This window comes from Calonectris borealis, chromosome 21, assembly GCF_964195595.1.
Source record: "Calonectris borealis chromosome 21, bCalBor7.hap1.2, whole genome shotgun sequence".
NCBI lineage: Eukaryota > Metazoa > Chordata > Aves > Procellariiformes > Procellariidae > Calonectris > Calonectris borealis.
This window is the reverse complement of record NC_134332.1, coordinates 11,285,199-11,308,231: the sequence shown is the minus strand read 5'-3', so window position 1 is coordinate 11,308,231 and position 23,033 is coordinate 11,285,199. Positions and strand designations below refer to the sequence as shown.

At 35.2% G+C, this 23,033-nt stretch overlaps 1 protein-coding gene across 8 annotated transcripts in view; it reads left to right on the top strand.

Annotated features, from left to right (window-relative positions):
• The window catches only part of DENND1A (DENN domain containing 1A), a 221,909-nt gene that overhangs the window by 49,494 nt on the left and 149,382 nt on the right, over positions 1–23,033 (top strand). For all 8 annotated transcript variants that reach the window (XM_075170831.1, XM_075170830.1, XM_075170832.1 and 5 more), the window contains exons 4-5: positions 8,475–8,524; positions 14,478–14,597. In XM_075170831.1, coding sequence (XP_075026932.1) covers positions 8,475–8,524; positions 14,478–14,597 — 170 coding nt within the window. The remainder of the gene's footprint in view (positions 1–8,474; positions 8,525–14,477; positions 14,598–23,033) is intronic.

Genomic DNA, 23,033 nt, shown 5'->3' with positions numbered 1-23,033 from the left:
ATTATAGATAATGCAATTATCTATAATTAAAGATCAAATCTGGCCCAATCTTGTTGTGAATATGACTGAAAATCTAATTGGAATAGTACTGTCATAATAGTCTCCTATGATCGTTAAGTTTGTATTTGATAAACAGAGCTCATTTTCAGATATTCTAGCAGATACTGTTTTAGAGTATTGACTTGCGTATATTTTTAAAAAGGTTGGACAGCGGATGGTGCAGAAGAGATTAACAAAGCGTGATCTTGCCCATTTATGTAAACAGGGTACTTCTTTTGTGAACATGTCTTGTTAACTATCCATTGCAGACCTTTATTGGTGCTTCTTGAATAATTTGTTTAAACTATACAGTACAGATTCCTTATTTTAGCACTAAGACTTACAAAGGCTTCTTTTAGCAGCCTTTAATTTTGTACTTATGTATGTGACATAGCCTGTGGCTGTGATCTCTACTGTGAATCTGCAGTTGTTTTGGGATGAAAGAAGGAGGCAGCTGGAAACTCAGTAGCTACATCTAGCTGTCTACCTAGAGAAGGCCTTGATTTCAAGTTTATCTAAACAAGCTCGACTAATCCCAACTATCTAGGGGGATCCACTGTCAAAACAAGCAGCATGGCCCTAAGGCAAACACAACCATACAGAAATGAAGGCTGGGACTTCCAATACTCCAATGACTGCATACTGGAGGCTTTTTTTCCTGAAAGAGAGTAAGAGAGGTAGAATTTGCATAATGTCTTTTCATTGGAAACTTTTGGAAAGCTGACAGAGGTCCAGCTTATAGCTCTGTAGCCACAATACAGAGTCTATAGGAGAATCCTTGAATGACCTAACCATATTGAAAGAAAAAATGAAAGCATCGAAGTATAGCCAAGTGAGTGTGGAAAAGAGGGCTGCTGCATTGTCTAACATCTGCTCTACTTCTCGTTAGTTTTGTTCTTTGGTATTCTATGTGGACTTTGGAGAAACCTAAGACAGCCTAACATGAATCCTATAATCTTCCTTCTGAATATTTATGTAGTGTGCCAGCCTCTAAGCTGTCCTTTGCATCTTCCTACTTCCCCCTCATTTTCATGCTCTCAAATGAGGCCAACATTTCAAAAGCTAAATAAATGTTTGTGAATGTTTATAAAAGATTTGCATAAATTTGCCCTTGTTTGACAAAGATCACTTTTTTCTTATGCCAGTTCTGAAATTTTTTAAAGGTTTCAGTGCATGTCTTGACAACAAAGTCCTGCCTCAGAGAACAATGATTGCTGATTAAGTGGATATGCAGTTGTAGCTGAATAGAGCATTTGAGACGATGTCTAAAAGGGCCAGTCATCTTAAGCCAGAATTATAATATTTAACAAGTGTTAACCAAAGTATATATTTAAAACTTTGTTTTTGATGCAGTATACCTGTACAATTGAATTATGGTGTGAGAAGGATGTGATTATCTTTTCACAGCTAATAGTTCTCACCTAATTTTTCCTAAATGTGGAAGTGAAAATATTCCTCATTTTTAGTCACTAAATGTTTAAAATATATTTAATTCAATTAGTATTCTAGCTTTCTGATATTGACACTTCTTATCTTTACCAATTGATTGATGTTTATGCACATAATTGGACCTGATTTTTTTATGCTGGTTTGTATAATTTTTCATTTCTTTGTGGAACAACTGTTCTTACCACAGTAGCTGTAGATGTGTGTGGGTTTTTTTTTTTTTTTTAGGATGTTAGCTAGAATCCATTTGTCTTAGAATAAAACAATATCTTAATTATATTGAAGGGGTTTTAAAGACATTTATTGAGGAGATCTCTTTGAAAAACTGCTTAAATATTTAGTTCAGCTTTACTTTCAGATTTTTTTCTACTGGAAAAAAAGTAATAGTAGTTTCTGTTCTTTTGTCTATTAGTTGAGAGGTTGAAGTTGTTATTAAGGCAAAAACTAGAGCTACTTCTCTGACACAGTTTTTATCACATCTGCTAGGCCTGTCTCCCAGGAGGAGCTGTGCAGAGCAGTGAATTCAGCATAGGCCCATTATCTACTGGTTTTGCGTATGTTGTAAAAGGAGTGAGACCTCAGGGAGGCTTGGAGCCTCCTCCCGTGTAATGTCCAAATCAGATTTGAAGGACTGGTGGCAGGAAAGCTTTGGCCTTGGGGTGTGAATTCTAAGAAACAGAGTCACAATTAGGTTTAAAAAATTCAGGGATTTTGAGCTTTATCTTGAAATATGTTTTTAGTAATGCAAGTAGAAAAGTTGCCCATCTGTGCACATATTTTGTACGTTTAAAATATTTAAATGATAGCAGGCCTCAATATGCTTAGGAAATGTTATTTATCTCATGCTCTTCTTTTTACCAGGATTGTGTATATATGTGTTGGGTTTTTTGTTTGTTTTTAAAAAATAGCATTTTCCTGAGAACAGTTGGTTACCTTCAGTGAAATGATGTTATTTCATACTGGGTACCATTCCCCTTCTGACCCTCATACAGGAAGAAGTTACATTTGTAGAAGAAAAATCCTCCCCTAATTCAAGCTTTGTAATTGCTCAAAAAGAGCTAATGGATTCTTAGAACACTAAGCAAATGGATGAACTAGTGCTCTAAAGTTGTATTGGAACACTAGTAGAATTCTAAAAAGTAAGAGATAAAACCAAGTTAAGGTAATTTAAATTAATGCTACTAAGCAAATTATGCTCCTGCTTTTTTGGGGTAGAATGTTCTCTTAAAGAACCGATTAAAATTAATTCTTAAAATATTTTGACCATTATAAAAATCAGTAAAGTTCAGTACTGCTATAAGACGTAAAAAGATTTTTATGATAAAATCAATGCAAGATGAAATTTGACACAAATATTTCAAGAGAGCAACGATTTTTTTTAAAAAAAAATCTGTGTTATATCAGTTTTTTAAAAACTAGAAAGATCTTTAAAATCTAGAGAAATCTTGCTTTTAAGTTTATTGTTCTTTGCTTTCTCTGCTTTGTCATCTTGCAAAATCTCAGCTCTTTGTTGTGGCTGTGTGACACTGGCCTCTGCATGCAGGACACTTTCTTTTTGATTTGAGAATTAGTTTTTATAAGCTGCTTGAATTGGAATGCTTCTCCTGATTTTTAACTACATAATGACATGGCATTTGTTAATTGATGAGAATAATCTGCAATAATAACTTTAGGAAAATTTGATGGAAGATAATAGAAGCTGACACTGATAATAAACACAAATTAAAGTTTAAATTTTTAAAACACAAGATGTACTGATCCCTGTTTGTTACTCATAGCTGTGTTCAAGTTAGTGGCTGAATTTTTTGTGCTGGCATTGCTTTACTACATTTATATTCTTTAAATAAAATTTTGAAACATGGCTACCTTTTCCTGTTCATTGTATGCTGTTGCTTTGTAAAATGTTTAAAGTAGTTAGCAAAACTTGTTACTGAGGTGCTTATTATTGTGCAGAAAGATGTTCCCTTTCCTAGGAAAATGTATATGAATTTCTCACCAACTGCATGGCTAACAGAATTCATGGTGTTCTATATTGTTCTGTACTTTTTCTTTCACCACCCTTTGGGTTTTAAACAGAGTTGTTGTCAGGTTTAAGTTGGTTATTTGTGTGCACTGGCAACTGTTTTGAATTCTTAAACCTGTTGTTCCATTGCAGTGGATGATTTAATTAATTGTTAGCTTAAAATTATTCAAATAGATGAATTAAATATAAGAGCAGTTTACAATTTTTGTGGCTCTAAGGTAGATTAATGTACAACCCAAATTTCACAATAATTGGATAATATTTTGCTTCAGTTAATGTCTTAGCACTCTTTTGTGCTATGTTAACATTTTTGCTATGTTTAAATTTGGTGTTGTTTCTGAGCAGAAATAAAACTGACTATAGTTGCTTGCTGGTCAAGTTAGGATCCTGTTACCTATTCTTACTTCCCTTGATCCCGTAAGGCTGGCTGTCATTGTTTTCTTCTTAACCCTCCTTGCTCTCCAGTATCTCCTCCTTCCTTCATCAGTCTGTTGATGTGTTCTTGAAACTCTCTTGGTGTCCCTCTATGCGAAGAGGATGGATTTCATGTTTGTTTCATGGATTCAGATGGTATTTCAAGCTGGATAAGATGAAAACTATTTGTATTTCCACCCTCTCTGTTTAGCACTTCACTTACAGCAACCTCACTTCACCTCTGGTTTAAGGTCGAGGAAATAAAACAGCATTCATCTTTTTCAGCACTGAGTCATCTCTTCTCTCCATGGAAGACTCATGTTATTTGCATTGCTCCATTCTCTTGTAATATTTGAATTGTCCTCCTGTAAAAATGTATGTACTTTCTGAAATATGGTTGTGGGGGTTTTGGGTTGGGTTTTTTTTGTGTGTGTTTTTTTGTCGTTTTTTTGTGTTTGTTGTTTTTTTTTTCTCCCCCATGATCCACAGCTAAAGGTCTTGCCTGTACTCTGGGTAGTCTTTTCAACTTCATCTTGTTTTTCCTCAGGTTTCCCAACAGGCTTCCAAATACAGGTCCCCAACCTGTTGAGTTTTGTGGTGTATTGTTTCCCTTCTCTGACTCACATTAATAATACTTGAATATCTTGCCTTAATCATTCATTTTTCACACATCTCTGCCTGTATTTTAATTTCTTTTCTCTTTGACTTCTATGTAGACATCTTGTTCCACTTTGAATGTCTGTTGCATCGTGTGTCTTTCTAAGAGTAGACTGTTTGCTGTTCTTGCGTTAGACCATCAATTTTCATATCATTTTATCAGTGCAGTTTTATTTGATTGTAGCTGCAGCATGGGATATTTGTTACCAATGTTCACTTGAACAAGAGAAATAAAGTGATCCTGTATATTTAAGGGGCTCTGAAGTTGTTCCATTGGCTGGAAGTGAGAGCATACGGTGAAAGGTTTAAAAATAAAAATAAAAAAGACTTGAGTTAAGATACAGCTTGCATATTAAATTCACAAGTGAATATGAATATGAAAATTTTTCAGCAATGGTGAGCTTTCTTTACTATTTCATCTCAATATATAGATAATTCGGGACATAAGCCAAGTGTGTATTGTGTGTATTTAACAACCTTGCTTTCCATACGCTTTTCAAGTATCTCTCGTGTGTGTGTGTGGAGGAAATCTTTTTAGAGACTGCCTCACCTTCATAAATTGCGATGTGACACAAAAAGGCTGAACACTGTATTCCTGCCTCATTTATTTTGAAAACTTTGCCACTGAAACCAAACTTAATCAATGAGCTCTGTGTTGTCTCCGATAAGTTATGTACTGGCTTTATTGATTGGGAAGGATTTTAGAAAACCCATGTGGGGTTTATAATGTCAGCAGTGTTTTGATTATGAAAAGAGTTGGAACCTTGGGACAAGGAACCAGGTGGTGTATGTCCTAAAGCCACTGGTGACACGGCTGGGCTGAATCCCTCAAGGGACACAGTTCATGCCCTGCACTTTAACTGTGGTGACTGGCTGCTATAGATGCACTTTTTTGCTCATTAAAATGTTAAAAATCAAACTGCATGTAAAAAGATTTGTGAAAATATAAACTTGGGGATTGATCCAGAAAACTGGCATGTGATACCCTAGAGACACTGGTTTCAGCTACTGGGTAATTTACGCTTATCAGCTGTGTGTCCTGGATTGTTTTGGGTGGTGTTTTGTTTTTTTGTTTTTCTTTTCTTCTTCTTTTTAGGGTGTTTTGCTTTAGAGGCATTTATGTAGGTTTTTCTTCAAGAAAACACGCATAAGGGAATAAAATAAGAAGAAAAAGGCTGTTGATACTACCTCCGTGTTTCATGTCAGGTAAAAACATGAAAAGGATCATAAGATGCTGACATGGAGGGATTCTAGGTTTGGTTTTGTTATGGTTTTGGTTTGAAATTGTAAAGACATAATGATTTTTCTAGGTCATAAGTAACCACCCACCTAAAGAGTTCTTGTAGGAAGTTGTGTATTATGCAGGCATTGCTAATCTTTCAAACTAAGCTGTATTTAAAGAAAAAGAAGGAAAAAAAAAAAAAGGAAAGAAAAGCATTACATTTATAGTAACGAGCTTGCAACGAGCAAAAACTGAATAGTTCTCCAGTATTTGTATTTCTTACATGGAAGAGATCAGCATTTTTGCTAACTAGAAGCTAATTCTGTATGTGATTTTTTTTTTTTTTTAAACAGTTAAAATTTAAACATATGTCTGTGGTTAACGTGTACTAGTCTCAATTTTTTAGTTGTAAATCAAGGCAGATAAGTAATACTTATGTCCAATAACATTATAAAAGCCACTTAGTAATATCACTGTACAATCTTTCTTTAAAAGACGAGGCAATGTATAGTGGTACAGATTCAATATATTGCCTCTTTAAGTGAAAATTTCATTTTCTGTGTTTAGGAAGCTATAAATATCAAGAAACATGTGCAAAGTAAGTTCTGAGTAATATGCTATTATCCTACAATAACACAATGCTGATGAGATGCTGAAGTGTTTTATTATGTGAATGTTTTTACTTGCAGTTACAGTAATTATTTAAATCACCAAAATAATGAAGAGAATATATTCTGCTATTTTGAGGTGACTGATGACTTGTATCTTTTAACAGTGTTTTATTTCAGAATTCTATGTAGCAGCTACATGGCTTTGTTTTTAAAAAATAGATGTGCTGTTATTATTTTGAGGACAATTTGTATTGATAAGGCCAATAAAAATATAGGCACTTTACTCTCCTGCAATTATAATTTTGATTCTTTTAAAATTCTATTGTGGGGGTTGGTTTTTTTTAACATTTTATGCATTGAGATTTCAGTTGTGCGTAAAGGACAACTGTGTAATAGTTAAAATTTGTCAAGATGTAGTTTTTGTGCGCAAGCCATTGGAGTTGTTCAGCAGACGGTCAATCCTCATGGAAGTCAGTGAGATTCTGCACAAGGGTGAACCCAATCACATTAATGAGGCCTTTACTATCAAGGCATTATTTTGTATCAAAATACATATTTCTGCAGAGTTTACTCTGAAACCCATATAGCTCCTTTCCAAGTTTCCTGCTGAAATTGAAAGGAGGATACTTCTTTGCTTTACATGGCATTCTTCAGTAGATCCTTTCTTGTTCTTTAAAAACAGGAGGTTATTAAATAATCTATCAATAAACTGTCAAGAAGTCAAAAGTTTCCATATCTGTTTCTGCCTGAAATCTTAAGAACTTGCCACATTTTCATTATCAAGAAACCTCCAAAGAAAAGTCTATGAGCAGTTGAGCCTGAAACCATTGCTAAGAATGGGATGTGCTTATTTGAATTATGTAGGAGGAACATGTTCTTGCAGGGGAGTCAATATGTTTTCTGCTTCATTGAATAGGTTATTAGATTGATGTAGTTTATTTGTTGAATGATGGCATTGGTTTTAGAAATAAATGAAGCGGGAAGCATCAATTTAGTTATTGATGATAACTTATTACTACTGGTCAGAAAAGTGTTGAATTTATCAGACGGTTTGTCATTTAGTCAGGGTTATCTTGTTTCAGCTGAAAGCAGAAATACAGTTTACATTTCAGGTTCTGAAATATTTAAGTGTGAAGGAGAATGGACAATGAATTGGCTGGTAGTAAAGGTCTGCAAACGGGGGAGACCTTTATGGTGGGTTGTGGATTATAGAATTCAAATTTTGAATATTATAGAACAATATAATGTAAATGGATAACTTGTCTATGAACACAACTATTTTGGGACTAAAATGTTTCTGGTTTTGCCTCTTTAATAACTGTATCTGTTCAAAGTTGTAAAGTTGATTAATATCTCTGCTGATCATGTTTTCAGTTTTCATATTCATGCTTTTTGTTTGAGATCATGCAAAGGCTATACTTAAAAGTTTGTCTATGGTGCTGTTTTGCAACATTTAGAAAATGGTTTGTAGGTTAAACAATTTGTATTAATTTTAATACCTGTTATTTTAATCAGTCTTTTAACACTCAGATTTTTTTTCTAATAGCAGTAGGCAACATTAAACATTCCTGCTATGAGACCTATTGGCTTTATCTTTTGTTATTTATCTTGCTGATGTTAGGAAGTATTCTCTAATCCCCCAGACCTCTGTTCCTAGGTAACAGTCAAAAGCTGTGCCAGCAGAAGTGGTCCTGCCAGGCCAAACCCATGTGGTTTGGTGTTATTCACTATGATCCATATGGTCAGGGTAGAGGTTGTCCCTAGAGAGGTGTTAACACTCAACAACCCAACCTCCTCCTGCTCTTTGGAGAATTGCTGGATGGCTCCTGCTGCCTGCCCATGTGTGAATCTTGATTAATTTTTCATTTTTAATGAAGTTTGATCATGTTTATTATTTCACATGATTGACTGCCTGGTACTCCTTCCATGTAATTGATAAAGCCCATATTTCTTCATCTGTCTGTTATTTCTTCAGGGCAAAGTTGTGAAATTGTGTGATGTGGTTAATATTAGATTTATTGGTCCCAATAGATGTATAAATTATCTCTTTTTCTCTCCACAGGAAGTTCTACAGACTTTGACCAAGTTTTGTTTCCCCTTCTATGTGGACAGGTAGTGTTAGCTTTTCAAACTTTACAAGAAAATAAGCTTGTCAATAAAACCACTGTAGAAAATAAAAACCATACCATTCTTAATGTTCTGTCTGCTTGACTGTGATTTAAAGCACCCAAGTGCAAATTATAGTCTTAGAATCACTTTTTCCTGGGGTTTTTATGGGCACCATCAAAAAAAAAAAGTTTTAAAAGTTTGAGCTGCTCAGTGGCAGCAGTAAGAGTGCATTTTGTTTTACTTCTACATAATACTTGGATGTGAAATTGTAGTAATTGTCAAATATGCGTATTAATATCAAAGCTTTGTGTGCATATGTATTTTATTTCTTATTGTAAAAATTGGGGCAGAATAATGAATTAAGTGCTTTACATTTAAAGGCCTCTTGATCTTGTTGGAATGCTGGTGCTTTACTTAGTGGCTACTTAACGTGGCTTCTAATTTTGGGGGGAAAAATTGTGAGTTACAGTGGATTTGACAGGAACTGAGAATATTTAATTCTTGTAATTTAGAAAACTTCAGAACTTTTTTTAGTTTTGTAGGTTTGCTTTTACTGTGATTTATTTTTGATGGTTTCATGAAGAGAACAAGCATTGAAATTTCGAAAGGATGCACCACTGCCTATATCATCTACGAGCATCGTTTAATTGCTTAGCATCGCTTGTCTTAGGTCAGCTAACACACTGAATGGTTTTGATTGATGAAATTGACCTTAACTGTGATTAAACTGCTAGAAATCTTTTTCTCATTTCAGTGAAATCTGTGATATTTACAGTAGAAATTGATTTTCTTTATAAATCAACATCCATTTCTAATATCACTTCTTGTTTGAGCTGTTTTTTTAAATTTTTTTTTTTTTTTCATTTTCCCCCCCCCACCCATAGGCCAGCTGGTATTTCTTAGTTATCTTGAAATACTGTTCACTAGTTTCTATGAATGGAGATGAAATCTCACTATGCTTCTCTGGAGATCGGAGTCTACATAATAAAACCACTGCTACACTTTGTCCTCCGATGTAGTAATCTGGGGTTGGAGGAAACTGAAAGCTTGAATGGATCATGCAGATGATCTGTTCTTTCAACCTTCCAGGTGGTTCTGGCAGATCAGGGTTGAGAGACATTGGTGAGGCACTGCTGGAGACAGCTATTATTACCACTGCCTCTGCTGTACCCGATTTGTACATAAAAAGAGAATTTGAATATCCTGGGCTGTCAACATGAGCTACTTAACCCGTGCTTGTTGACTCAGATGACCTTTAAAAGCCACAAATACTTCTTGTAATTTGGAATCACTTTTTGCTGATTATCTTTTTCCTTTCCTAAGGGGAGGGAGCAGCGAAGTACTTATATATATTTTTCTCATGTCTGTGTTTCTACTAGAAATATTTATGCTTACTATGTGTAGGCTTATTGTACCTAGGGGGTTTGTTTGTTTTGTTGTTTTTTGTTTTTCCCCAGCAATATAACATTTTGAAAGATAAGAACACTGAAAACCCATATGGGGTGCAAATGAGAACATAATGAAAAGTGATTCCCATTTCTGGATTTGCTTGTTTAACTGAATATCACAGACTGTCACTGAAAAGACTGTAAGCCAACCATTTTGAACATAAAGGAGAGATTATAACCCATAGCATACTTAATAATTTAAAATTGAGAATGGACTTTCAATACTCCAGAAGATAGAGGATGTCCCAGGTTAAGGATATGGCAGCTGAAAGAGATGTGCGTGCTACTTCTCTTCGTGATGTAAAAATACACACACGCACGTGCGCGTGTGTGTGTAGGTATATAAACAAATAAATACTTGTTGTAGTCCTTTATGATGTAAATTTGACTTAGCTTTGAACTGTGTGTGGGAATTAACCTGCCAGTTATAGCAAGAAGGTAAACAGTCTTATATCACTGAATGCAAATGAATTTAATGTGACCATAATAAAGAGAAAAATACAGTGCATCTTACGTGCAAAATGTTCTTCATCTTTTAGCTACTTCTAAGTTTAGAAGCAATCAAATACCTATTCTTAGAGGCTATTTCTGGAACTCAACAAGTGAGGAATTTGCACTAGTTGGTCTTTTCTTTCCCTATTTACTGTTAACCAACTACTGAGTATTTGTTTATACATTTCTTATGTTGCATTTAAAATAAAGTTATTTGAAGTAGTGAGCAGGTAGCCCCATAATGAAATTACTTCAGACAATGCTTTAATATTCCCCTCAGTCTTCTCAGCAAACACTTTTTCTACTTTGAGATGAAAGGAAATTGCTTCTAGAAGAAATATTGTCTTCAGTTATATGTCAGAAAGCTTCTTACAGTTGTGTCTTACAGAGTTGACTAGCACTCTCTAGTGGGATTTTATCCCTCTGTATCTGCCTGAAAAGTGATATGTTGGATCATACCTCCAGTTGCTGTAGTTCTTAGTCCTCAGGGTGGTTTTTTTAATATATATTGTTTTGTTCATTCTGAACAAAAAGAGAGAGAAATGCTGAAGTGGTTTCAGTAAAGGCCTTCCAAATACTTAGGTGTACTATTCCCAGTTAACTAGGTTGCCTTGTTCTTAGCTGTGACAATTTTAGTATTAGAATCTCTCTGCAATGTTGAGAGGTTTTGAAATTATTATTCTTAACAGTGGAGATACTGGCTCATTGTTCAAATAACTTAGGAGTATGGGATAATACCTTCTGTTGAAGTAACACTCTGTATAGGATGTCTCTTCAGGATCTGTGGAAAAATGATCAGTATGAATTACAATGAAGAGATACTGATACAAATGATCAGAAATGTGTAGTCACTAAAGAAGAGACGCTACTTTTCCTTTCACCAACTCAGAGCCCAAAGTAGCGTTATCAGTCATAGAACTTAGGTTTTCAAGTTCTGCTAGAGTCATGTCCCCAATTTATACCCTGTTTGTGAGGACTTTTACTTGGGGAAATTTAATTTACATAACTAGGTTCTGTGTTATGTGCAGTATTATGCCAGCCTTTCAGTGGAAACTTCTTGATGGTAGAAGTGCGCTCAATGGTATTTGAGTTGCTCTTGCTCTTCTGACTTGGATGTTAAACAGTGGCATTTCTTTAACAAGTGCTGAGAAAGGATGTAAGTCTTCACCTACATGTGTGTCTTTTCTAAGGCTGCATGTTTTATGAAACAGTTGGTAAAAGCTGAAGATGTACTATTGCCTCTGCCAGATCACAACTTCAAGTGATGATAGGACACCAAGATTTTGAGGCAAATCAAGATCTTCTGCATATCTGATTGTTCTCTGTACTGAAGGTTTTGGCAGTCATTGACGCAGACTCTTAATTCTTTTTACACTGATTCTTTTTATATATATTGTTGCCAGCGCTCAAAAATCACCAGGGACTAATTGCCCCTTGAGGCAGTGGACCATGAGTTTTCTACTCTTATGGTTGCAGGATCAAGGCAGAGGCTATTCTCCAACTGCAGGAGTGAAGAACTCTGCCTCAGTTAAATATCATATCAGGATTAATTTGTGTTAGTCAGATATAGCTAGTGATGGGGGATTTTTAAGAAATCACTCTTCCTCTCTCCCCTTCCCTCCAACCCTAATTTCTATCTGCCCATTTAGAGGTGAGATTTATGGTGCTTCCATCCTGTTAGGCTCTAAATATATCTTCTTCCCATTTAGAAATAGAGCAGTGAATCTTAAGTATTGATATTAAGATCTTAGGAAAAGCACTTTTTATGTTGGGAAGTTTATCCTTCCATGTGAAGAACTGACAACTGAAACTTGAGCAAGACAGATTAGACATATTTAGTTTCTGCAGATCACATAAATGCAAGAATCTTTAGGTTTGCTTTAGAGGAACTTACCAACTTGTCACAACTGTTTAATAAACAAGCTTCTGCCTGCTGCAAATGAAGGATTTTTTTTTTCCCCTGTTTCATAATTTTAATTGTCAGCTAGAATGCTATTTCTCACACACGCTCTGCTCTCAACCTTGTTAAAATTAAGCATATAATCCCCTTTTAAAACACCATACTAAAATCACCATAGTAACATTACATCCAAGCTTTACAGATAAAACACAACACCAGTAAGGGATTTTTTGGTATCCCCCAGCATCTCAGTACGGTTTATGGAAATGGTTGTTCTGTTGACATTTAGAATTCGGTAGGATGATAGTACTTACGCTGTCTTAATTCTCAGACTACTGAAATGCTTTTAAATATCTGTCTTTTTGTTCATCTGTGAATTTGGAGCACTTTTTCATCTTCATCACTGCATGTTTTTCGTTCGCTGTTTGGAATCCACTTAAGGATTCTTCTTTCCTAGCTGGACAGTAACATCTTTCCAATCTGGATCCAACTTTTATTTCTGAAAGTCTATTTTTCTTTTTTTCCCTCTAGGCACTGACTGTATAATCTCCCACATAAATTGTTTATTGCAATGTATATGGCATCATAGAAGAGAATATTTCCTCGCTTTTAAGGCTTGTGGCTGTTAGTTAAATGGCCTTGAATTTAATGGGTTTTGTTGTTGCTGTTGGAAGGACTGACTAGTAAAGATACACATGTAAATGCTAGTCAGTTTTCTCAGTTCTCAATGAACCTAAAATAAACTAGAATATAACCTGAAATAAGTGTTAATTTCATATCATTATGAGGCCTCAAATAGATCTAAAATGGGAATGAAAAGTTCTCTAATAATTATATTAGTCCCAGCTTCCCCACTAAATGTCAAAATTCCTGTTAATCAGTAAAACTACATCTCTACAAACTGGGAGGTGAATTGGGCTTGGTTTATATGGAATCTACCATCACTGTACATAAGCATTTGATTAACTTTAGCCAAATGTGGTAATATCTCAGGAATGTCTTTCATTTTGTTAATAAATAACATTCAGAAAGTGCTGTGCTTTAAATGTAAAGCATCTTATTTTGATCTTATCTTACCATTTTGAGCATCATCTATTAGTGGTAAAATATGGATGTGAATTATAGTATTTTTAAAGGCATGAAGTTTTAAATGCTGGGGTTTTGGCATTTGTTTATTTGTTTGGGTGCTTTGGTTCTTGTTTTTTGTGGTGTTTGTGTTTTTGTTTTTTGTTTTTGTGGTGGTTGTTGTTGGCTGTGGTTTTTTGTTTTGTTTTGTTTTGTTTTCCAAAAACTGTGTTTTTCCAATTTGGGCAAATTTTCCTATAGTGGTATTTTCCACTGTGGTGTGGGTGGGAGCCAACACCTAAGAATGTTATTAGTTCACTTGTGCTATTCTTGAAAGCCATTAAGATCTTACAGATGAGGCAAATGACTCTTAATTTTGAAAAATCATACAAAAGTCGTACAAAATTATTTTTATAGTCATGTCTGGCTTTAACACAGTGTACTTTTGATTCTAGTTTATCTTTTCTTCCTTTGCACACTATTCTAGTCTGTCTTTGAACTAATTGCCTAGCTGCTAGAGTAAAGGAGAGTCATCTGGCATGGTTCCAGTTGCTGAACATTTTGGAATGATGTATCTGGCATACATGCAAAATTGGTAGATGGATAATAAAGCTTTTACAAGTCAATATCCAAGTGTTGAAGAAGCTTAGCATGTTACTAAACATTGTCTTGCTCTTGGAGTTAACTAATTCTCAAATGAAGAGTAATAAAGAAATATTTTGGGTTATATGAGAGAACATGGATTTGGTTTGTACAGTGTGTACTGCGTTAAAGATGGTTGATAGTCATAACCAGCTTCACTTAAAGATAAATGCATTTTTAGTATCCTCCCACACTTCAAAAATGGAAAAAAAAACACGAAAAAAACCTCCTCCCTCACCAAGAAACTAGCATATTTAAGTTTCTAGAGGGTGTATACTCTCAAAGTTAATTTTCCAAAAAAAATCTGCTGAAAGAGGAAACATTATAGGTTCAATGACTTAGACTAGATACTTTTGACACAGAGTTAGCTCAGCGTTAATTTTTTCCTCTTTACTCTCTTTATTTTCAGCCATGCAGTTAACCAAGTTGGGCAGAACTTCACATTTGTGCTTACAGACATTGACAGCAAACAGAGGTTTGGATTCTGTCGCTTATCTTCTGGGGCCAAGAGCTGCTTCTGTATCTTAAGGTAGGTCTGTGGTTTGGCTTTTGGCTGACTCTTGGAAACAGTGTTTGACTTTGCTGTGTTACACTGCAATTATAATTTCCAGCTGTTCAAAATTATTTTCCTATCTGGTCCTAAAAGTCACTGCTCTTCTGCAGAAGTGATGCAAAATATCTTGCACTTCGAGTTCCTCTGTAGATAACTATATTTGTTTGTAGTCAATGTTCTTGAGTTAACAATGTGGGAGAAAAAAGTCTCTTTGCAGTAATTTGATATGACATAGCATGGTGGCAGCTGTTATCTTTAGCTGTCACAACTGATCTTGTTAAGACATTTTGTGGACATTTGTATATGCAAGTTTTATTAACAAAGCATCTGTTGGTAACTGAGGGAATGTCACTGATGCTGTACACATCCTAAAAGTTTATATGTATGAGCTTTACTCTGTCCTGCTGAGGGTTTTGTGAAGCTTGTCATAATAAGGACTGTTAGTGGAAGTTGGAAACAATGCATTTCACATAAAATGGGCAAAGAGGCTCTATCAGCGTGGTTTTTGATGACCTCCCACAGACATGTCGGAATACAGTCTGTAATTTTCTATTTACATTTGCTGCAAGAAATGATGCAAGTAAAATCAGTTTTAATATCTACCAATATATTAGTTCCATTAAGAACTTCTATGGATCGAGGATTTCCACATGGCATACGGCCTGTGTTGTTTTAAACAAATTTAACAATGGTCTGTCTTCTGCTTTCTGCTTTTTCCGTGTTCATGAGAAATTGGAAGTTTCGGAGCAATGGCCCAGGTAAAGACAGCTCAGAGTTAACTGAGCCAGCTATGAACAGCCAGCTAGGTGACTGAACAATTGCTCAAGCAATCACAAATGAGGACAATTTCCTCTATCAGCAATTGTAGACATCTGTCTCAGTTGTCTCTGGTTTGTTTTTCACATGAGAGAATCCAGTGTAAGAACAAGAAGAACTTGTCTTTTGTCCTACGAGTACTGTGTATTGCACATGACGGAATGGGACCTTCTGTATATATGTTATTGAATATGACACCTCTGGAGAATTTCAGGGATAATGTTGTAAAATATAAGACCACCTATGAAAAACAAGGACACTTCTCATTTCATTGGGTTGCATATACCAATGCCATGAATAGATTCTGGATTGATGTAAGTATTTAAAATGAATATGTCTGTGCCATTTGTGCTGGCACAAGACTGGTGAAGATACCAAATGTTTGTTGCCTTGTACTTCAGCATTATACTGACGGCAGTGATCTGCTAACTAGGCCTTCATTGAAGAAGCTTAATATCTGGAGAAATTATGTGAAATTTACCAAAATTACTAATTAATTGTGTGGGAGGCAGGGTGACAGGTGTTTTCTCAGTATCTTCCTTCCTTCTTTCTTTTCTCTAGTAGACATTTCAACTATTACTAGCTATAGCAATCCAGCAATATGGACCATATACTGAAGACAGGAAGGTATTTCCCTGGCTGTTTCCCTGTAGCTGCTACCCTGTATAGTTGGGGTGCTGATTCACTCTGATGTGGGAAGCGTCTGGTTACGTAAGGTGACTTTTCCTGATTAATGACAAATTAAAGGGGAAACACAGTTTAAAAAGAAAATCTGAATGAGGAGTAGTATGAGTCCCTTCTTGATCCCTCCTGGATAAGAGTTCTTTGCTGTCAGCTCCCTTATGTTGAGTGAATGCCAAGAAGAAAGGGAGGAGTTATGTTGTAGTTAAATGCCTTCTGCTTCAATTCATGACCAAAAAAAAAAAAAACCCAAACCTTCAGTGGATGAATTGGGACTCTTAGCTTCTTTCCTATTGCTTCTTTCTCCTGTGAACTAATGAGAAAATGAAATTTCATCGTTAATGCAAGTGAATGTGAGTTTTGGAGGATAATAAAGAATGTAAATCAGCACTACAAGGATTCACTTGCACTATTTCCAGGACTGCAGCACCCATTGTTGATGTGTTTTTTCTTAGTGTCCTTTATGAATTAAAGGATGCTGCATGGTAAATGGATGGGTCAAAACATGCTGAAGGATGTGAGAATGATACAAAAAAAGCAAATGGAGGTGAAAAGGATGTTTGTTTGTTTATTTGTTTTTAACTTACAGGTTGGATGGCAGCAAGCTTCAAATATTTGAATACTTGAGCCTTGCTATGCCTAGCGATAGTGTAACCATTAAGTGATATTGTTTATTATTAGAGATGATATTCACATGTTTATCAGTCAGAGGTTTTATGGGTCTGGCCATGGTAAAATGATTTGAAAAATCATCACGTTTAGATTCGTTATTGAAGAGGAACAGGAGAAAAAGCAAATTCTTTTCACTCAGCTGGTGCTTTAAAAAAAAATTTCTGCAGAGGTCTGGAAGCAAAGTTTAAAGCTGAGACAGTACTCCGAAGGCCAGAAGTCAAGGTCTGGACTTTGAGTTTTAAAGCGACCCAGAGACTTTTTCATGTGGATGCAAAGTACAGTAAGGTGATTCTTGGAGTTCAAGTTATCCACATGGATTTAGCTCCTGTGACCAGCAGAAAGGCAGTTCCACTTTACAGAGTAACTCTTTTGGCTATTTTAACCAGTACTGTTTAGAAATCTGCTTTCAAGATAGTTTTCATAGTTTTGTTCCTGTTATGGATAGCATCACACAGATTTATGGAAATCTTTGATTAAGTTTAAAAACTGCATCTTATAGGTGTTCTGTGATTTTCTTTTCATGTGGAACCACTGAGTCTGTCTCTCTTACTCTTTCCTTTTTTCTTCACTTGATTTCTAGCTAATCATGAATGATCAAATATTGTATGTAATAGAGTTGTAGAGCGCTCTGTAGCATAGATGACTACTTTCTGCATTTCGGACAGCAGAGGGCGGACAAAAGCACAAAACAAGTGTCACAGATGGTCTGGTGGGGTTTTTTGAGGTTCTAAACAGTGAAGTGAATTAAAAAAACCTCAAAAGCTCACGTACCACACATCAAAATCTCCTGGGTAACTTGGAATTCTGGACTATCTTTTTCAATGCAATATGTTACAAAATTTAAAATATGTTTTTTAATTCTTTTCTTTTCCAAATGATGAATGCATAGTAAGTTGAGAGCTAATGTCCAAGTCATCAAATTCTGAGTTCTAATTTGGTAATTTTAATATCCTAGAAAAATTTTCACACCCAAAGATTTTTTTTCTTTCGAAGACTTCATTTAAGGATGTCAGGATTTTGGCTGAAATAAAATAAATCCTATTGGATATGCATTAAGAAGCTGAAATTTTTTTTTTTCCCCTAGAGGTTTGCTTTAATCTAACTTCACATCAGATTTGGCATGGGCTTTTGAGGGTGAGCAATATAGATGGTTCTGAATTTAGTGAAGAGCTGTAGTCTTCTATTAAAAAAAAAAAAAAAAAAAAAGTGTGGAGACATTCCCAAACTGCTGTTGCTCACTCTTCTGAGACATCATCTTCAACTCCTTAATCAGGCATGTCCGCTAGTTTTGTTCTGGAATTTGTAAACTCTTGTTTGTCATCTTTTCTAAATCTTCTATGAATGTAGTGAGGTTATGTTCTTTTATTAGGGCAAAAGAGTCTGGAAGGTGTCAAAGAGGTCCAGAATTTGTTCTTGATTGCTATTTCCTGCTAATTGCAGTGTACTGAAAGATGATGTAAACATACTGATCTACTGATATGATCTCAGTGATAGGAAATAAAATAACAGTATAAATTTATCTTTCTGCTTTTGTATATTCTTAAAGCATATAGATGCTTTCTGAGTCTTAAGAATTTTGCATGCTGAGGCTCTTAATTTTAATTTCCTCATTGTTTTAAGTTAGATCTCCTTGCTAGCTTATCCATCTTTTCAAATTTCTAGCAACTCTAGCTGTACTAAATTCTCCAGAAGCTGGTTTGTTGTGGTTACATTACGGACAGTGTTGTTCAGTGGCTCAGCTGTATTTGCCTCTTTGGCTAACTCCTGTGATCTAGAACTCCTAAGAGGCACAGGCACTGATGGATTTCAACATTCTTTTGGTGGGAAAGTAATGCGTAAACCAGTTTGTATTAGTATCAGTAGGTATACTGAAAGGAGTAGTGTGTTCGATTTTACAGTCTGTTTTCTCAAAGCTTAAGTGGACAAAAACTTTTGTATGCGGTCTGCTCATAAGGGGGACAGAGTTAAAAACCTGATAGCTGAAATGACTATAAGCATGATACTTCCACTTGTACTGTTTCTAATGGTCTGAAGATGAGTGAAGAAAACGAAGATAGGGTATATAAAGCTATGAAGAGACTGCTGAACATATGAAATTCTAAATTCTACAGAGACATTGAAACATGAAATTCCTTCCCCCCCTCTTCAGAGAAAGATGTCAAGTTCTTGTATGAAGACATTATTTAAAAGTGCATATCAGTTTTCATTGTAGCTGAGTTTTTTGACCTGACTTTTATATATTGTAGAATCTCAGACTCTTAACAACTTCGTCTTTCTGTGCAATCTTGAAGGAAGAAAAAGTTCTGCTTTAGGAATGTAAAAAATGTTGTTAACTCAGTCTGAATACTTTTTTGATAAACTTGTTGCAGAATGTTTATATAATAAAACTAACAAGTTTAATTTTAAAAAATATTATCTTTTTGTCTTCTGAAATATTTCCAGAATTCAGTGTAAGGACCCAGTTACTGATGCTTGAAAAATTGTTCAGGTTATAAACAGATAGTATCCAGTCACTTCTTCAAATGTGTGTTGATTTTATATTCTGACTATTTAAACTTCAAAATAAGTTATATGTTTATGAAACACACTGCTTTTAATGTATGGTAACCTATTTAAATGTATGAACTGGTTTAAACGTGTAAGTCAGTGTAATGATTTCAGGTTACATAACATAATAAAACGGCAACTTGAATAGCGCTATTTTTATTCATTTAGATAAAAAAAATCACATGCATGTATACCAAGTTGACCCCAGTATTAAATGTGTACTTCTCTTATGGCAATGTGTATTTGAGTTTAAAATATAAATTTAGTAGTTTAACTGAGAAACAGTATTTTTGTGTCGATTTAACTGAACTTTTCTAGTAAGTAGGTATAAGGCCAAGTATAATAATTGTGCTCTTCAAAACCATTTGGCAGAAAGGTTTTGAAGTAACATTCTTGCTGTTACTTAGTTTGCTTCATAGCCCCTTATTTTTGAGTTAAGATTCTGAGGCCAGTAATGTGAAAAACTGAATGAAAAACACTCTGAAATAAAAATGTATCTAAAAAAAAAAACCAAACCCAAAAAACCCACAAAACACCTCCAAAAGCCCAGCACTTCTATGGTACAATACAGCAATCCTAATAAAACTGTTTTTAACATTTTTGAAGAAACTTACCAGATTGTGTAAAACACTAAATTCTTCATCTAGTCTGGATTACTGGTGTGTGATAGAGTATTAAAATCTATAAATGGTTTTATATATGATTCTTCAATGATTGTATTTAAATACGTTTTCTAGGATGTCACTAAGCTTGTAAAATATTATGATTTACTGGTTCTTAAGTTATAAAGCTGGGCAGAATGTCTGTTACAGTTCTCCATTTCAGTAGAAGTCTAACTCAGAAAAGCTATGGCGGTCAGAAGTCAGTGTACTTGTCCATCTATGCAGATAAATATGTTGCCTTGTTAACTGCAGTTTCTCCACAAATGTGATTTTGGTCAATTTAATGCGGTATTTAATTTGCAAAATTTCTTTTTTCCAGATATTATAAGAATAGCTTTGGGAGGTGTTAGGTAGATGCTGCCAGACCATACATGACCGTTTATCCCTCAGAGGCTGTCTGTATGCTGTTTTTTCTTTTCCTATCAAAAAGGGTTGCAGCAATAGTAGTAAAAACTTCTGAGAAGAGAATGTGAACATTGGTACATGAATGAGATGATGGTAGTTACTGCTTTGACAACACTGGAGAAGTGTATGGAACTGGACAGGGTGGATTGCCCTGCAGGCCCCGAGATTTATGCGTACTTAGTCAGCTGAAGTAATTAGACTTGGTGGACAAGAACTCTCTCGTTCCTGTAACTGTGTAATAGGTATCTTGCTTTTTTTTTTTTAAATTATTAACTAGTAGAATTTCTGTTTTACCTGCTAAACTGTGAGCTATAGCACCTATTTCTAAGTGCTTGAAGGAGCAGTAATAATATAAGTCAAAGATTTTTGTCTTGCTCCAAGGTTTTGTTGAAGTAAAAAAAAAAAAAGATAAAACTTTGTGTAGTTTTGCTTTGGTTCACAAACTTCTAGGCTAAGTTACTGATTTAAGAAGGTGCTATAACCATGTGCAACTCTGATTTCCATTTTACTTAATTTGAAGTTTTCGGTGAGTATTCAGCTTTTGTACCCAAAATGAAAATCATTCTTCTGAAGTGAAATGCAGAAACATTTGTGTGGAAATCCCTCTCGGCCAAAATAGCTAAGCTCTGCACCACTCTTTTTCTAAGATAAAAAGAAATGAATCTATAATAGTTTGTGACAGATGGCAGAAAATGTAACTAACTGAATGTGATTCTGTATGGAGTTATTTGAGGTTTTTGGTGTGATTTGTTGTGAGTTCTTCTCCTCCCCCCTTTCCTTTCCTTTGATTGCAGTCTTTGTCCATTTATTCTTAGGATAGAATAAGATTTCTGAGCAGGGGCCTCTCTTGTGGTGCAAAGTGAGAATTGTTTTTAATTGAGCAGAAACATGTGGAAGGATCAGGAATATCTCAAGGGATTACAGAAAAATTCCAAATTTGTACTACTTACAGCTTGTGTTTAGAGCAGGGTCTGCTGGGAATAAATGTTAGTTAGTGTGACCTGTGACCTTAAAAACTGTTGACATGGATTTCAGCCAGAAACTAGCCACAGAACTCCTTTGTTAAGCTCATTCATAGCTCCTTGAAAACTCTAGTCAGTGAAAGTTGCCAGCTCAAATCTAAGGAAAGCAGAGCCCTTTTTTTTTTTTTTCTTTTTCCTTTTTTTTCCCATGCTTTGGAAACAGTGGACGCCCCTTAACCAGCAAGACTTCTTTAATAGGACTGCATCGCCTAAACTTGATTGGAATTGACAGCTTCCTGGCTCAGGCTTGCCAACTGGCAGGGCATTGATGCATAGGGGACAAACAGCTTTAAGGGCCTGTATACCACTGTTTGTGTATGTGCCTCCAAAATGTAACACACTTCTGTTGTGATACCTTCTAATGTAAAGAAAAAAATCCGAAACCCTGAACACTGCTTTTAGTTCCACAAAACTTTCAGTTACTTTGGGGGAGAAAAATGAATATTTGCGTGGTTTTTGTTTTAAAATAATTGTCCTGTTGTCTTCTAGAATTTTCCCTTTTCATTGATTTGGCCAAAAGCCACAGAAAAATATTTACACTTGGGGGGGGTGAAGAAATTTTGATTTTAGAATTTTGACTCTTTTTTTTGTTTTAAATGTGGCTGTATAGTACTTAAAAATCTGATTATCCCACTATAAAAGGCATACGTTTACAAAACCTCCTTCTTGTGCACTCACTTCTTTACAAGTTTTTCCACTTAATGGGTTTTGTGTGTCTTCAGCTGCTTCTGTGGTAGGATTCATTATTTGGCCTGCATGAAGGCTTGCCTGACTTAAATTGTACTTTTGAAGTAAGATGTACCATCACATCAGTAAGTTATGTTGCTACGATGTGTATCTGGTGATAAGAATAGGTACAAAATGGGATGCGGGAAGGAGAATACAAATTTTGGTTAATTTTAAGCGGAAAAAATAGTATGCAAAACGAAGTAATCTTCATGCAGAATCATTGAGCAGATGGATGGTAAACTGAGATTAGATATCCTTAATTGATTTACAATGAAACTTTATGCTGCTTCTCTACTGTGGGGTAAGTCCCACTGATTCAATATCTTTTGAACACCCTGCACTGTTAAAACACCCAATATTGGAGTTTTGATTCAGGTATTTCTAAAAGGCTTGATTTTGTAAGAGTGCAGCTATGTAAGGCTGATATGTCTTTTGGAATATCTTCCATGGGGTTTTTAAAGAAGAAAATAGTAGATGCATAGGTGAATCAACCCTGTTCCTCCCAAGGACAGTGCAATATTAACCAATAATGACTGATGTTTTCTAGGGATGGAGAGGAGGGGTGGTGAAGAAATTGGAAGCTGCTTCCCCCTTGTAGCCATCCTCTTCCATTGAAGGCATAAGATTCTCACACTTTTCTTAGTGTTTATCATCCTCTTTGGAATTCTTGTGCTGTTTTTTGTAGCCTCAGAGAGCTGGACTTCCTACTGAACTAATTTCTGATCAACTGAAATAATTTGAGTTTCACTAGATTCCACCCATTTTTCCAGAGTTGACTTTGCTGCATTCCTGCGTATAGAGCATTTTGTTCATGTTAGTGAGTCAGGTTGGAATAATTCAGCTCAATAAAAGCTCGAGCCTATAGAAATTCTTTAATA